The sequence below is a fragment of the Benincasa hispida genome, chromosome 7 (genome assembly GCF_027475165.1).
Source record: "Benincasa hispida cultivar pf3 chromosome 7, pf3_genome.v1.1, whole genome shotgun sequence".
Lineage (NCBI taxonomy): Eukaryota > Viridiplantae > Streptophyta > Magnoliopsida > Cucurbitales > Cucurbitaceae > Benincasa > Benincasa hispida.
In genome coordinates, this window is record NC_143484.1 from 57,790,284 (window position 1) to 57,807,127 (window position 16,844).

The 16,844-nt window shown below is 30.6% G+C and overlaps 2 protein-coding genes across 2 annotated transcripts; both read left to right on the top strand.

Moving 5' to 3' along the window:
• Window positions 1–1,539: 1,539 nt before the first annotated feature.
• On the top strand, window positions 1,540–2,433 carry LOC120082081 (uncharacterized). Its single transcript, XM_039037302.2, has one exon. The coding sequence runs from the start codon at window positions 1,805–1,807 to the stop codon at window positions 2,291–2,293; it is 489 nt and encodes a 162-aa protein (XP_038893230.1). The 5' UTR covers window positions 1,540–1,804; the 3' UTR covers window positions 2,294–2,433.
• A 4,562-nt stretch (window positions 2,434–6,995) lies between these two features.
• LOC120081119 (uncharacterized) lies at window positions 6,996–8,005 on the top strand. The gene has a single exon (XM_039035793.2). It carries the CDS (start codon window positions 7,248–7,250, stop codon window positions 7,746–7,748), a length of 501 nt encoding a protein of 166 aa, XP_038891721.1. The 5' UTR covers window positions 6,996–7,247; the 3' UTR covers window positions 7,749–8,005.
• The last annotated feature ends 8,839 nt before the right edge of the window (window positions 8,006–16,844 follow it).

Here is a 16,844-nt window from a genome sequence, read left to right on the forward strand (position 1 = left end):
TATGAAGTTTGAACGTGTTATGGATATTTAAGATTATGACATTTGAATGTTTTTGTTTTATTGTAAGATGCTGTTCGGAGATAAGGTTGGACGATTGTTCAAGATGTTGTGTTCCAGATGTTGTTTTCTTTTCTGTATTTATTGACGTTGTTTTCATTTTATTTCTTCCATGTATTTCTGAAAATAAATTTCTTTTATTTAGTATCGACTTTGTTTTATTGTAAGATATTGTAACTTTTCATTTATTTGTTATAGTATGGACTTCGTTTTCTTTGTTTTATTTATTATGTAAATTTGTTTGAGTTGGTTAATGATGTTTTATAGGTTATTCAGATCAAATTTAAAAAAATTACAAATTATAAATTATAAATTAAAAAAATTTAAAAGTCAATATTCAACTAATGAAGGAACTCCCTACGCATATTTTGGCGCATTGGAATTTTCCGCAATTTCCGATGCATGCATAGGGCGTCGGGAGTTCGAGAATTTCCGACGCATAAATCATGTGTCGGGAGTTGTTCGAAAACTCCAGATGCATGGACAGGACGTCGGGAGTTAAGGGAACTGCTGACGTCGTATAAAATGCATCGGTAGTTCCAAGAACTCTCGATACCCAATCCATGCGTCGAGAGTTCTCGAACAACTCCCTCCCGACAGATTTTTCTCGACCAAACTCCCAACGATCCATATTTCGTCGGGAAAGGATCTCTCGAAGCATTTTCCACCATTTTTCATCGATTTGTGGCATCGGAAGAAGTGTGATTTCATGTAGTGTACTATCATTTATAAATCAGCTTATGCGCCTCAAATGCATGAATAGGATAAAAAACATTCAATGAATTAAAACTCCATTATTATTGATTTGTTTTCTTTAAAAAAAATACTAATGATTAATAAATATAAGTTGGCGCAAAAAAGTTGAGCACCACCAACTCTACTTCTTTGGTCTAGACACGTTAGAGTTGACTCGGTAGAGTAGTTGCATCGATGTGGTATTGAATCGAGTGCACTTTGATACCTAAGTTAGTACACAAAGTATTTAGTTCACAAAGCATAGAGAGAATTGTTTAACCTTTAAGGTTGTTGGTGTGGGATTATCTTCAAAGCCCTATCTTTTGACTCTCGTTTGAATTATGTGTAATATCGACAATGTTAAAGTATGTGTGACCCTTGAGGTTGCAGAGTATAAATGGCGAGTTCAACTCGATCATTTCTCTTTTTAGGGAAACTCTGCAAGCTCGATTGGTTGACTCGAAAAAATGAGACATTGACTCTTCCTTTTGACGTGATGCAAACTTCAAAACTCCTTTGGATTTGGATTTAGATCTTACCTTGAGAAACCTTAAAAATAAAAATGATGTCTAAATGAGCATACATTGACATGACAATGCATGTTTTATCAACCTCGAAGTCGGGTGTTAATTAAAAAATAATTAAAAATACTTTTTTTTTTTTTTACACTTTTGAAGACATAAAATATCCCTTTCTAAAATTTCGGAAACTAAAAATTAACCTTTTTCTGAAGTCTTGTGGCAAATAAAAGAAATAGAAGCAAATTCTGCTATTTACTAATTCTCAGTCTAGAAAGAAGGAAAGCCTCAAAATACGACCCGTTCTAATTGGGGCAGTTAAGAAAAACAGTTACAAAAATCATGCCATTGCCATTTAAGCATATAAAGACCAAACCACCGCCAAGTTCACATAATCCATCCCTCTGCCCGTTCCCCATTTTTGCCCTATCCCGACCTTGAGGAAGAAGCCTAAAAAAAATCAAAGCCATTTATAGTGAGATTAATTAACAATAATGGCTGAAAAGCATTTGGTTTCTTTCTCATTCGTCTTTCTCGCCGTCGCTGTCTTCGCCGGCCAAGCTCACGGATCCACCATCTGCGACAAATCTGATTACCCTGCACTCTGCCGGTCTGCCGTGAAAGGTGCCTCCGATCCGGAATCCGCCTTGAAGGCCGCCATCGAACACCTCATTTCCGAAACAAATCACGCGAAAGAATCGAGCCAGACGGTCGGCAATTTGAAATCTCTAAGCGTATGCAAACAGAACTTCAAGGACGCGGTTGACGATCTGCAGAAAAGTCTGCAGCATTTGAAGAACTACGATCTTCCGAGCCTGAAAATCAGCCTCTCCGGAGCATTGACTGACTACTCCACGTGCGACGATGCGGTGGTGGACAACGGCGACGAGAAGAAAGCTTTAGGCGTTCTGAGCACCGACGCTCTGCTGGAACGTTTGGCTAGCAATTGCTTGTACTTGGCTTCTTTGTTGAGGTTGAAGTAATTTTCCAATGGCTTAAGTTAATTATAGGAAGAGGAATGGGCGAATAATTAAGGGAGGCGTGGCCGGACCGATGTGTCGTTTTGCTCTCAAATTATTTCGATTTGTCGTGTTATAATAATCCAAAACGGCCATAACCAAATAAAATTACACAATTATATTTTCAAATGTCTTATATGCTACCAACATGACCATACTTTCACGTCCGATCTAAAATTCTAGGTAAGTAGTCACCAATATAGATTAAATCCATAAACTCGTTTAAGGTCATGTCCCTTCTTTATTGTCCGACCAACCAATATGATAATTAAAAAAAGCACCGTGATGATCAATATTCTTTTTAAAAAATTATAAAAATAGATCATTCAAAAAATAAATTTAAATTAATAAAAATACTTTTATAATTTTAAAATAAGTTAGCATGTCTATTATTAATATTATATTTACATTAATGACATTTTGTTGTTTATTTTTTAAAATATTTTGTGGATTTTTGTAACCATGTGAATTATTGAGTCACTCAGATTAAAATTTAATACTAAATTTCACTATTATATTAGAATTATTTATTATATTATATACAATAACCTTGAGTCTTTTAATTCTATACAAATATGTTAGGTTTGAAATTAAAAGCGAGTAAAAAAAATTGAACTCCAAATTAACTCTTAGGGCTATTTGAGTTGATTAGAGAACACAATTGATTTTCAAAAGTTGTTACACTTGAAAATAACATTTAAATACATTTAAATTCTTAATGAACTTGAATGCCAATAAGTATTCTCTTTTTTTAGCATCTGCTAACAAATTCCTAGGAAAGGGTTTTGTAATGGATAATTTTAACCCTCTTGTTTGTTACATGATTTTCATTTTTTAAAACTTTTTTATTTTCATTTTATTTTTTAATTTTCTAAGAAGAAAGATAACTTTTAGTTCTATGTGTCAATGTTGGTGTCGATGTGGTTATATTAAGTGAAAAGGAGAGTATAGGAGAAATAAAAATTTTGATTTTTTTTAATATATATTTTGAAAGAAATTAGATGAACGTTCGTTTTTTTTTAAATAAAATTTGAACATTTAACTTTTAGAATTTGAAATTTTCATAGTTGAAACTTTTATTTAAAGATAAAAAAATCACTTAAATTAAGTGTTTTGACAAAAGTTCTAATTACTTTTATTTTTTTTTATCTTAGTTAATTTATAAACCTGATATTTAAGTTGTTGATAAGTTTTAGAGAGATAGAGACAAATAATGAGAGAAAGTGAGGGATGTTGGAGATTCATATTAGGGTTTTTCAACCTTACAATTAGATAAAAGCTACCATATTTAAATACAAAGTCTAAAATAAGTTCAATGATCTTTTACCTCTAAAATAAACCAAACTGAATAACATCTAGTGTAAAACTATTACATTCAATATTAAATACTAACACCAATCACACAATAGAATGAAACATAAAGTATAATTCAATGTTGAAAGTTGGGTATTCTATGACATATATTGTTAGGTCTTTTAAGGATGTATATTTTCTATGTTAATTCCCCTAAAATTATGTTGATTATTTGCTTTGAATGCTAATTTTGTAGGTAAAATGGTCCCCGAGACGTTTAGGAGTCATTAAGAGAAAATTGTGCCAAAAGATTCAAAATAATCAAGAAAATCAATAAATTAAAGAGAATTGAGTAAACACCCAGGATACCATCGAGTAAGGCGGTTGAATAATCGAGCATCGAATATTTAGCAGAATCCTATCGTGTATAATCGAATAAGGGTCATCGAGTAATCAACTATCAAGTCATCGAGTACTATCGAGTTTCTTCTTATTCATCGATTATCATCAAATTTCATCGAGTAAAAGCTATCAAGTAAAGGCCATCCAGCGTCAAGCATCAAGTATCGAGTATGAAATAGAAAACTCGCTTTTTAAACTGCAGAAAACTCGATGTATTCGTTCTTTTTTCCAGATTTTGATGCGATTCTTCCCCGCGCCTCACAACACTTTGCTGCTAATATAAATTTTGGTTCAGTTCTTCAGCAAAAAAAGAGAATATCATTTTGAGAGATCATTTTTTAAGAGAAACTTCGAGAGGAAAAATCCATTTTTATGGGGAAGCATGATTTTGATGGAGGCTGGAATTTCTCTTCGTATCAATTAGTCTTTATAGTGATTTTGTTTCCTACCTATATTAAATTTTGATTTCTTTTTTATTTGTAATCAATAACTTGTAATTCTTCATGAATTTGTCTATGGATTTATGAAGTAATTCAATCTTGTTTCTATTTCAAGAGTTCTTGCAAATTCTTTTGAGTTTTCTACTTTTCTTTATCATTAGCAATTTGAATTTGAGCATTTTTGAATCTGATTTTTAATTCTTGAAGCATGTTGAATGATCTATATTTTGAGCATGTTTAGCCTAGATGTTTGGTTTTGTCACTTTCACTCATGTCTATTGAATATATTGTTTTTAATGTGTTTGATAGAATGTCTAGCCAAGATCTCCAAGAGGCATTAGTAATTGTGTGTTGAATAGCTGACTAACCTAGGGCGCACTAATTACTAGATTTGGAGAAAATTTGGTAATTAAGTAAGTTATCTTAACAATTAATCGACGCAATTGAATCCTAGAACTTAATGCGCCTGTTTGCTCTTCTATATGATCGCTAAGGAACCCAATAGAAGTAGAAGCATATAGATAGATTAGGGTTAGGGCTATCCTACCTTAATCGTTGATTACGACGCTTTCTTGACTAGGCTATTCTAGTTGTCCGCCTTTGTAGAGGCTAGTTTAGTCTAGATTAAGTAAGTAATTGCATGCTTAATCCGACTGTGAATTAAATTTGTAGAATTCAATTATAAGAATTGCAATGAACGTCTAACTTGGATTAGAAGCAAGATTGTTCTAAACTTGGTTACGACTATCCTTTATCTTCTTATTTTTAGCATGTTTCTTGTTTTAATAAAAAAAACCTCATTTTATAGCTTTTATAGTTAAGCTTGGTTTAAGAAATGGTTAAATAACATTTCCCTGTAGATCGACCTCTTACTTCCGCTTTAACTACGAGTTAGTTAGATTGTTATTCGAGCTTTATACATATTATTTATTTCGGGGTAGGTAGAACTAACGACACCTACTTAGCTCCGGACATATATCCAACACATACATAAAATTACAAATATTCTATAGTCATATAATAGTTAATTGTTCTACGCTTCTTATTTGGATTATTCTTGTATATTCAACTCCTGTTATAACAGCTAATATTATTTTCTTGATCTACTCAATTGGTCAAGGAAGCTATTCCGATGATATGCCTCTAGGAATTTATGGTACTTTTTCAACTTCGTGATTGTATTCCAAGCTGAGCACACAATGTATGTGATTCAAATGAATTTCACTCTACTGTAATTTAGAATGGGTATTTAAAACATCATTGTACAAATATTAAGGAATAATACCTTTTTGGCCACTAGATTTTACGTTTAGTTTCTATTTAATCCTTAAGCTCAAAATGTTACACATTTAGTCCTTAACTCTTTATTTTAATTTCAATTTAGTCCCTATACTGTAAAATATTACAACATTTTATCCTTGAAATTTGGATTTTATTTCAATTTGATTATTAGATTTCATGATTTATACTTTTAACCTTGTTTTTCCACTAAATACTCTCTTTCAATTTTTTATGTTAATATCTATTAATTAATTTAAAATATTATGAAGTTTAGTTATAATTTCAATAGTGATAAAAAATAGTGAAACTTAATTAATTATAATTTTTTTTAATTCTTTTGAAATATATATAATGATTGAATTTAAAAACATGTTGAAATTTGATCTTAAAAGAAGATATATTAAAATTTTGTGAAACTTAGTGATTTTTTTTTTTTTTTTTTTTTTTGAAAGAAGTGAACTTATGATTTTAACAATATATTACAAATTTTAAAAAAAAATATATGGTTTTATTTATGTTCTTAAGAAGATTTGAACCTACAGCTTCATGAGAAAGAAGTATATACTAACTATGTTGAACTAACAACAAATCTCTTAATTACTAACATATCCATATTAGTTGAATTATGCTCGCCTTGACATTCATAGTATATTTTTAGACAGAGAATTTAATATATCACTTGTGACTGATTCATGTAACAAAATAAACCTATAAAGATTATGTTTTAGGAGCATCATCTCGAAGTTGCATTGAAAATTTTACCAAATCAATATATTACTCAAATCTTCATTCATTTATCATAAAAAAAGTCCTAATCCTTTAACATTAAAAGAAAATATAGTAAAAATATACATTTACACATTTTAGAAACTAAAAATGAAAGGGTGGAATCTTTGGAAGTTTTAGACCAAATAAAAGAAAAATCAAAATATTTTGATCCTATTAGATTTTACTCTATTTTAAACTATGTACTTATAATTGCCCCTATCTAATTTGATACACCTAATAAATCTTAAATTTAATACTTAAATTTAGTTATTCAAAATTAACTTTATAAAAATTGGTGAAATAATATTTATAATTTATTATATAGAAGACATTTTCAAAATTTACACAAAGGATATTAATAGATGTTATTTTTTGCCTAACAAAAATAAACAATAAACTAATAACCTGAATTATTTAAAAAATATATCAAAAGTATTACTACGAAAATAGTAATTTAGAAGTTAAAAAAGCAATATGTTAGTTAAGGCTGAAGAAATATTTGATCAACTCACTCTAGAATGAAGGAAAGCCTTACAAACCAACCCGTTCTTATTGGGCGGTCATGGAAAACGGTTACAGCCATGTGATTGTAGTAGCGTATAAAAACCAACACCGCGCCAAAATTCACACAAAACCATCCCTTAGCCTCTTCTCCATTTGCCCTAATTAAGCAGACCTTTGAGAAAGAAACCTTCAAAAAAAGAAAAAAAATCCAAAGCCAGTAAATTACAAAAATGGCTGAAAATCGATTGGTTTCTTTCTCACTGGTCTTTCTCGCCGCCGCCACCGTCGTCTTATTCGCCGGCCAAGCTCAGGGAATCGACATCTGCGGAGAAGCCGGATACGTCCCGCTCTGCCGATCCGTAGTGAAAGGCGTTTCCGATCCGGCGGTCGCCATTGTAAAAGCCATCGAACATCTGTTATTCGAAACAAAACGCGCGAAAGCAGCGAGCGTAAAGATGGTCAATAAGCAGGCCATAAACGTCTGCAATCAGAACTACGACTCCGCCATTGACGACCTGGAGAAGGCCTTGGAGTATTTGAAGAGCAACGACAAGGCGAGCCTTCGAGTGATGCTTTCCGGGGCGTTATCTTTCTACGTTTCTTGCACCGATGCGGTGATGGAAGTCACCGGCTTCGGCGTCGTCAAAATGGTTTCAGAGATTGTGAAGACGGATACGACGCTGAAACAGTTGGCTAGCAATTGCTTGCACATCGCCTCTTTGTTGAAGTGATCTTTTCAATTAGGGCATGACTAGGAAACAGGGGAACGAGCGTAAAGGGAGGTTTTGCGGAGCCGATGTGTCGTTTTCGCCTATAATGATTCGGTTTGTCGTTTTATAATAAATCCTAAAGAGCGACACCGAAATTTAAATCACACGATTGTATTTTCAAATATATATTTTTCTTCACTACTACTGTGAGAGACCTTTAATATTAATATTGTTGTTTTCAAGTTTTGAAATTTATTAGAGAAATATTGTTGATTGAATTATTGTTGATTTGGGAGTTCGAGGATAGAGGTCGAACGTTAATAACTCGAACAAAGAAAAACTTGGAAACAATACATACTTCACGAGCTGCTTCTAATAACCTATGCATTTTTTTTATCATTTCGAATGAATTAGACGTGAGGGGTGGGGATGGCTATATTGCATAGAGAATGAAAGACAATTCTGAATTAACTTTGTCTACAAACAAAATTTTGTATATTAGGTTTAAGGAGAGAGCGAGATTCAAAGCGAGATTTGAGATTTTAGGATTCAAAGCGAGATTTTAGGCTTAGGTTCGTCATTTATTGACGGATTTTTCGGGCTTAAATGACTTTTTCCTTCTACCAATCCCAGTTCGGCTAACACGAGGCAATGTATATTGTTTTAAGTGGCACGAGCTTCTTCTTGTGATGACACTTTGGATCAAATCATTTGAATCGGGTCCAGGGGTTGACTCTATGGCCATTGCGCTTTTTCCGACAGCTGCGAACTCACTGGCACGCTTAACGCCCTTGCGCCTAGTCTTTCAAAGCCTTGGGCTTGAGCAATTTCGGGTTTTATATATAAAAGGTGGGAGAACTCCATTCTTCCTTGCCTTTCTTTGAAAATGCTCGAGGACTCGAGGTTTAAAGCGAGATTTTAGGAGAGAGCGAGATTTAAAGCGAGATTTTAGAGATTTTAGGAGAGAGCGAGATTTAAAGCGAGATTTTAGGAGAGAGCGAGATTCAAAACAAGAATGTTGGAGAGAGCGAGATTTAGTTTATATTAACTAATCTGACTAACATTGAACTTGGTAAAATGAAATGGTTGAATAATTGAAAAATGAGATTATTCAGGAATTAATCCATAATCAAAAAAGTGTTTGTGATTGTTCCAGAAGAAGTGAAAGTTAGTAATCATTAATGGAAAAATAACAACGATTAGGTGAGAGAGCGACGTGCGACGTGAGAGAGCAAGAGTGAGAGTGAGAGAATAAATTGAATATATTAGATTATTATACTATAATTGAATAATCATTAGACAATAAATTGAATATATTAAATTATTATATTATAATTGAATAATCATTAGACAACAAATTGAATATATTATATTATTATACTATAATTGAATAATCATTAGACAATAAATTGAATATATTAGATTATTATACTAAAAAAAGAAATATAAAAAATATATATATAAAAAAAGAGAAAAAAGAGGCCGAATGTTTGCCACTTGTTACATGAACAGTACCTATGATGGCTTGTTCGAGATCACTAAGTGTGAAACACCTTAGAGAAATTGTAACACACGAAGAGGTGTGTTTAATTTCATATCGACATGCTGGTATAATTACATGAACAACCCAACAAATGGTTGGATTGGACCGAAATGTCACTATCGTTTCTGATTACGACATATCGTCAGCAACTTTAATAAAAAGTATAAATTTAATTCACTGAAAAATTATGTTTATCCTGTTGGGTGTCAGTTTCAAATTCAAAAGTTCAACAAAGCAATTAAAAATATCAAAGGAATAAATCTGAGCTGATTAAGTTTTTTTGACAACATTAGTTTAGAGCAATGGACTCAAGCACATGATGGAAGATTCAGATATGGGTAGATGACGACAAATCTATCAGTGCATAAATGGAGTCCTCAAAGGAGCTCGAATGTTGCCTATAAATGCTTTTGCTCAGATAACCTCAGTGCGACCTCACCTACCGACAAGATTAAAGGATCGAGGTTAAGTTTAATATGGTTAGGAACACAATTTCGTGAGCTCACAGATGATGCAGACGAGGAAACCGTTATAAGATATGTGCGAGTATATATACTACAAATGATGGGTGGAAGTCTGTTTTCAGATAAATCAAGTCATTTTGTTCACTTGATGCGGGGCGGTATTCGTGGGAGCATGCTTGGCATGGTTATATAGACAACTATGCAAAGCAACAAGGCCTGAGGTTCGAGAGATAGTTGGGTCTCTCATACTTTTGCAACTATGGGCTTGGGAGCGATTTCCAACAATGGCTCCACCCACAGCTACATCATGTTAATGACACTCAATTAGTTAGATGAGCCTACAATTCTCGGTATGTTGTTTTAATTCAATTTAATTTTTATATCACTGATCTAGTTAATTTAAATTCTAAATTATCAATTTCAAAATTTAGGTGGAAAGACAAAATTTGTGTGACTAGGACAGCCACACATGTAGTCAACCAGTATAGATACATGTTTAATTTGCTTCAATCTGAACAGGTACATTACACTAAACCTAATTGATTATTTTATTCACATTTTTATTGTATTTGTCTTTAATATTCTCTAATATAATATTTTGTGTTTCAGGTTATTTGGGAGCCGTACAAAATTATTGTGCATACTTTGCCTAATTTTTGTACGAATGGTCAAAACATATGGCGGACGATGAGTCCTCTCATATGTTTTCACATTGGTGAGTGACATCTTCCTAACAAGGTGATGAGACAATTCGATTTTCAACAGGATGTCCCATCGCCTTGTAATACCGAACCTGTACTGCATGATATTGACTTAAGGACTGGAGATTGGTCCGAAAAAGTTGCACATTTGGTAGTGTGATGGCACTATCGTGCAAGGTTTATTGTAATGGGGGTTTCTCTTGAACAATTTGACACAGATGTCACTCCAGAATATATTCATTGGTATAATAATATCACAAGGCGCTACGTCACTCGTCCGGGGGCAGTTGTGGGTCATCTGGTAAATGAATGAATATTATCTAATTTTTGTAAATTTAAATTCATTTTAAATATTGTCTAATTTTTTTATAATTCACAGAGATCGAACAACAATAGACTCCGTGAGGTTGCGAATGATCCGAACCAGGTTCTTGCTATATGTAGTGACAACCAAAGCTATATGGAGGAAATTCATTATATGTACGATATACCTATTGTTCCTCCACCAGCTCCTAGACGTAGAGGACCTGTTCGGGAAGAGGATGAGTTTGATGAGGTTGCACATAATGTGGAAGAGTTGCCCCTATGACGCAGACGCAGAGTCAAACTGATTATGTTAGTCCGATGATGATGATGCCAGCATTTGGTTCAGGACATTATGACTCAGAGGCTGGTCCTTCGTCTTCATACATGCATGGACATGGTCGGGGTCGTGGAGAGCATAATGAATATTTATATTATGAAGCGCCTGCAGAGGTACCAGAGCAACATCAAGAAGAACCCGAGCAACCTCAAGTTCGAAGTCGACGACGACAACCAGCTCGAAATCGACGACGTCCGCCTTGTGGGACACATTGATTTTTGTAATTATTTTTATATAAATGAGATATTTAATTTACATTTTTTTATTTTTATGAGTTATTATTATTTTTTAATTTATTCTTTTTAGAGTTTAAATAAAATAATAAAATATTTTTAGAAATTGTTTTTATAAAATGGAAAATTAAAAAAAAATTAAAAAAAAAAAAAAAAAAAGATTAGAAAGAAGAAGGGAAATTTGTACGGTATTCTCGCTCTCTATCAAAATCTCACTATTTCGCTCTCGCTCTCGCTCACGCTCAAAATCTCGCTCTCGCTCTCGAATTTGATTGGGAAGTTCAGTGACAAAAAGAAGGAGATTCATTAGCTCGTTATTTAGTCAGACTTGCTGAGATGACAGAATCCGTAAAAGTTATTCAACAAGCTTTGGAAGGAATTCCAGGGGAACCTTATGAAAATTTAGAAATACGATCTTTTGATAGAGGAAGGTCTCCGTAATGATAATTAAATAGACTCAATAATAATGTTAGGAAGGGCAAGGTCGATGGTTCAAAGTTCAACGTACAAGTGAAAGGAAGGTCGAGGGTCCAAAATTCGACCTATGTAGGTCGAATTTTCAACCTTCGACTTATTTTTTTTAAAAAAAAACAACAACAATATTTTTACAAATAGTTTGAAAACAACAATATTTTCCTAAATAGTTTATAAAAGGACAATATCCTTTTAATTTTCTCGGTGTCCGGTTCGGCTTTTCGTTTTTCTTTTTTCTTTTTTCTTTCTCTATTGTGAGAGATCTATTATCTTTTTTCCTTTTTTTTTTTAAAAAAAAATAAAATAAAATAAAAAAATAAAAAAATTGTCTGGCCGTCATTGAAAACTAATGAATTTGAGAGTTGTTTATTTGGTAACGAAAATTCAAAGGATGGTTGATTGGTGGATAAAATGAAAAAGAAATAATATTAAAAATATCACATTACTTTTGTCTACAACTTATTCTTATCACACAAATAAAATTAGAAATGTCCATCGAGTGGGGTTAATTAATTTTTTTAATATAAAAAAATAAATATAAACCATAACATAAATATGTAAAAGCAAAGCTAATCGGGATGGGGAAATTGGACATCTCTAAATAGAATAGATGGTAAATGACAAATTTTGATAAAATTGTGATTGGAGAATTTAGTAGGATACACAAAATAGGTATTTTATATATAGATATTATTTTTTCAAGAATAGCATTATAAATTTCATGAAAGATAGGATCTCTATTTAAATAGACCATGATTGGGTGCCGTCTAAAATATTTGAGATATACTAAAATAAGTACATTCAAAGGAATACCCAAATTTTTTTAAATTTTCTTTTCTTTCTAGAAAGAAAATATTGAAAAAAAAAAAATTGTTCTATACCCAAACTTGATATTGGTGCATTAATTTTTGCCAAAAACATCCAATCCAATGGCTATCGTTCCGTTACTTTTTATAGTTGAGGATCTTGAATACAACTTGATACAAAATCAACCATTTAAAAACTTTTTGGTGAATCTCTAATTAACAACGTTTAAAATTTTAGATTCAATTAAACATACCGTGTTCCTTTTAAACCCTTTAGGCCTATTTTACTTAGCCAACTAGCTAAAAGATGATTCTACCATTGACTTAAAAAGAAACAAAAAAAAAAAAAAAAAAAAAAAAAAAAATGTACGTACTAAAGAAATATAATAATAAAAGCAATAATTCCTTCTCGTAGCGTGTCTTTTAATATATATATATAGTTTTAGTTGATTTTCCCTTCTTGACCTTCTTTAATTGAATTCATTACAGACCCATCTTTCTACTCTAATAATAGTTTCAAAATATTTACAAAAGATGAGCGGTAGTAATGCAATTTTGATTATAGTTTTTTTTTAATATAATTTACCTGATATGTAATATTGTTGAATACACATGAAGTTGGGCCATTTAGTGAAAGCACGAGCAACCAAGTTGGCCTGGAAAGACGTTTGGTAACCAAGCCTTTCTTTCTTTTACCTAAAGTTGGGCTTCTTCTTTTCCCTGATCTGCCATTCCTTTCGCTTTCCTTCACATTCGCCTTTTTCCATAAATGTCCTTCGGATTTGGATCCTATTTTCGGCTTTCATCATTCCATCGTCTTTTCACACACAGCTCCCTTCAATCCATTGATTGCTACTTTGTTATGAAATGACCTGTTTTGTTAGGTCTGAACTAGTCTCAATCACATATTTTAGACCTAATTTTTTTCTACAAATTTTTTCATACACCAACGAGTCGATGACCTTCAATATTTTAAAGGATGTAATGATATACTATACGAAAAAAATGACAGTTAAAATGGGTGAGATAGAATAATTCAAACAATATGATATAGGATGTGGGGATATATAGATCTCATATTGGGGTCCTAAACAGCTGTTTGAGTTAAAATATTATTTAAATTTTTATACTTTCAATTATCCAATTTTAATTCCTGGCCTATTTGATTACCCTTTTATTTTTTGTTTTTGAGAATTAAGTCTATTTCTACCACAATTTTTTATCATGATTTTTATTTTTTTAAAAAAGTAAAATGATTGATTTTTTAGCAAAAAAATAAAATTAGATATGGAAGTATTGTCTATAAACTTAATTTTAAAAAACAAAAACAAACGGACCTCAATTGTCCAATTTTAGTCCATGTACCCTCAATAAATCTTAAATTTAGTTCATCAAAAATAATTCTTACTGAAATTTGATTGAATAATAATAATAATTTTCATGCAAATAAGTATATGAATATGTTTTCAAACTTTATAATAAAAATGCTATAGATAACAATTTTTCTTAAAAAATATCAACAATAAACTAGCAATGAAATTAATTTTAAGATTTATTGGAAGTACATTGACTAAAATTAGACAATTTAGAGTATGTAAACTAAAATTGAACGAATCTACTAAAATGATATTTTAATCTGAAATTTAATTCTATAATTTTAAAATTTAGAATTTGGTATTTATAGTTTGATAAAGGTTTTTTTTTTTTTGGCAAGAAGTCTCTAAATTATTCTTATCTTATGTTTGATAAAATATTCATAAATAATTCTTAGAGTTACTAAATTCTAATTATAAAGTTAGTTGCAAAGACTAAATCCTAATTTTAGAGAAATGTGGGACTAAATTAACAATTTAACCCATTTGTTAGGAAAGGAAAAATCCTAATATGAACGTAGAAAATCGATAAGATATTGCTACTATGGGTGTAATATAATTTTTTTTTTCCTGATTAAACATATATAGCTTTTATTTCCACCCATTTAATTTAGTTGAATAATGTTCTTAGGTTAAATTACAACTTTTTTTCTATAATTTGAAAAAAAAAATATATTAAAATTTAGGCTAGACTATCATTTTGGTTCTCATGTTATAAAGTTTATTCAATTTTAGTTCCTATGCTTTCAATTGCCTAATTTTAGTCATATATTTTCAATAAATCTTAAAGGTGGTATATCAATGTTTATTTTTATCAAAATTGATTAAATAATAATAATAATTTTCATGCACTAAAATAAATTTGTGAATATATTTTTAACATTCATAGAAAAATACTATAGATAACAAAAACAACTTTAAAGTAATCAACAACAACTAGTACTAGGGACTAAATTAAAGATTTATTAAAAGTACATGAACTAAAATTGAACAAATTTCAAAGCATAGGGACCAAAATGATATTTTAGCCCAAATTCTAGTTTTTATGCTTTTAAAAATTATAATTTAGTTTTATAATTTAATAAAATCTTTAAATAATTCTTGCCTAATGTTTAGATAAAATCTTCATAAATGGTCCTTAGAGTTTTATTATATCATGAAACTAAATTCTAATGGTTGGATTATAAGGACTACATGTTAATTTTTTCGAAACTATAGAAACTAAATTATCAATTTAACTAATTTGCGGTAAGGAAAAATCTTAATATGAACATAGGAAATCCGCTACTACTATTATGGAAGTAATATGATTTTTTCTGCCAAATTCTGTCACATTTTCTTATACGGTAGTATTTTTACCTATAGATTAGATATTGGGAATTAAAGCATATATAGTTTTTAATTTCACCAATTTAATTTAGTTTCTCACAAAGTGTCCTAAATTGTTTTAATCTATTGAAAACCCTATCTTGATTTTTTTTTTCACCCAATGCTAAATTCTAATACATTATATAGTTAGCATCAACTAGAATACAAAATTTTATATTTTTTTTTAATAACTGTTTTGTTTTTAAAAATCAAAATTCTAAATACTACTTTTATCTATAAACTATACTAATATTTTAAATATAATTGAGTTTTGGAAAAAAAAATCAAAAGCATATTTTTATTTTTAGAAATTAGCTTATATCCTGTCAAGAAAAATAAAAAAATATAGTAAAAAAGTTTAAAAAAATGTAAATTTAATAGCAGAAAATTATAAACAAAATAATTATTAGACTAGATGGAATGATTTCATTCCCACACATATTACATGGAAACGGGTTGTAAAAGAAAAGAAAAATATTTAGTTGTTTATGTCTATGAGGGATGGCAACCGTCGGGTCGGATCCCTGCAAGTCCTTGTTCAAGGTGGAAAATTGTCGGTTTGACTTGAGACGGGGTCAAACCGAAAATTTAATGTGGTGGGGATCTCTGTCACGTCCCCAATCTTGAACCCAATCCTCGTTTTCGTCCTGAATTTTTTAATTGTTAATAATAATAATAATAATATATTACTGAAACATACCGTTTCAATTTTTTTTAAAATTTTAAAATCTAATATAATAAATTTAATTTTCATTAATTTATAATAAAAAAAATATGTAATATTTAATTTAAACAAGTATATACAACAATAAGCCTATCTTTATACAATTCATAAAAATAATAAAATAAAAAGCAGACATTCCTAACCCCGACCCCAACTCCCCAAAATGGGAAATGGGGCAGGGACGAGAATTAAAAATCTCGACGAGGACGGGGATGGGGAGTGCATCCCCGCCCGCCCCAGTTCCAGCCCTATTGTCATCCCTATTAAGCCTGTCTTTATACAATTCACCGATTGTCTAATTAAAAACATCTTCAGTAACAAGTAATTTTGATTTTTTTTTAAAAAAAGTTAAATTATTATTTTATGATAAATGAACGAGTATAGGAAAATAAATGTAGCTCTCATTGTCTAAAATAACAAATATTACAATTTAAAAATAATAATTATTTTAAATGATAAAACTACTAAAAATATTTTGAAATATAGTAAAATATTAATAAATCTATCGAACATAGATGATTATCACAATCTATTATCAGATAGATAGTGAGATTTTATTTTTATAAATAAGTCATTTAAAGATCATAAATTCTAATTTTTTTTTTTTTTAAAAAAAACCCTAAATTACAATTAACACTTTTATTTCATTAATGTCGCCTTACTACTTTCTACAACCTTTTCAACTAAAAAAAATCACAATTTATACTATTAAAAGAATACAAAAGTTGAAGAAAATGACAAAAATGTCAAGGTCATAAAGGGAAAGAATCACGAATAAACTTGAAAAT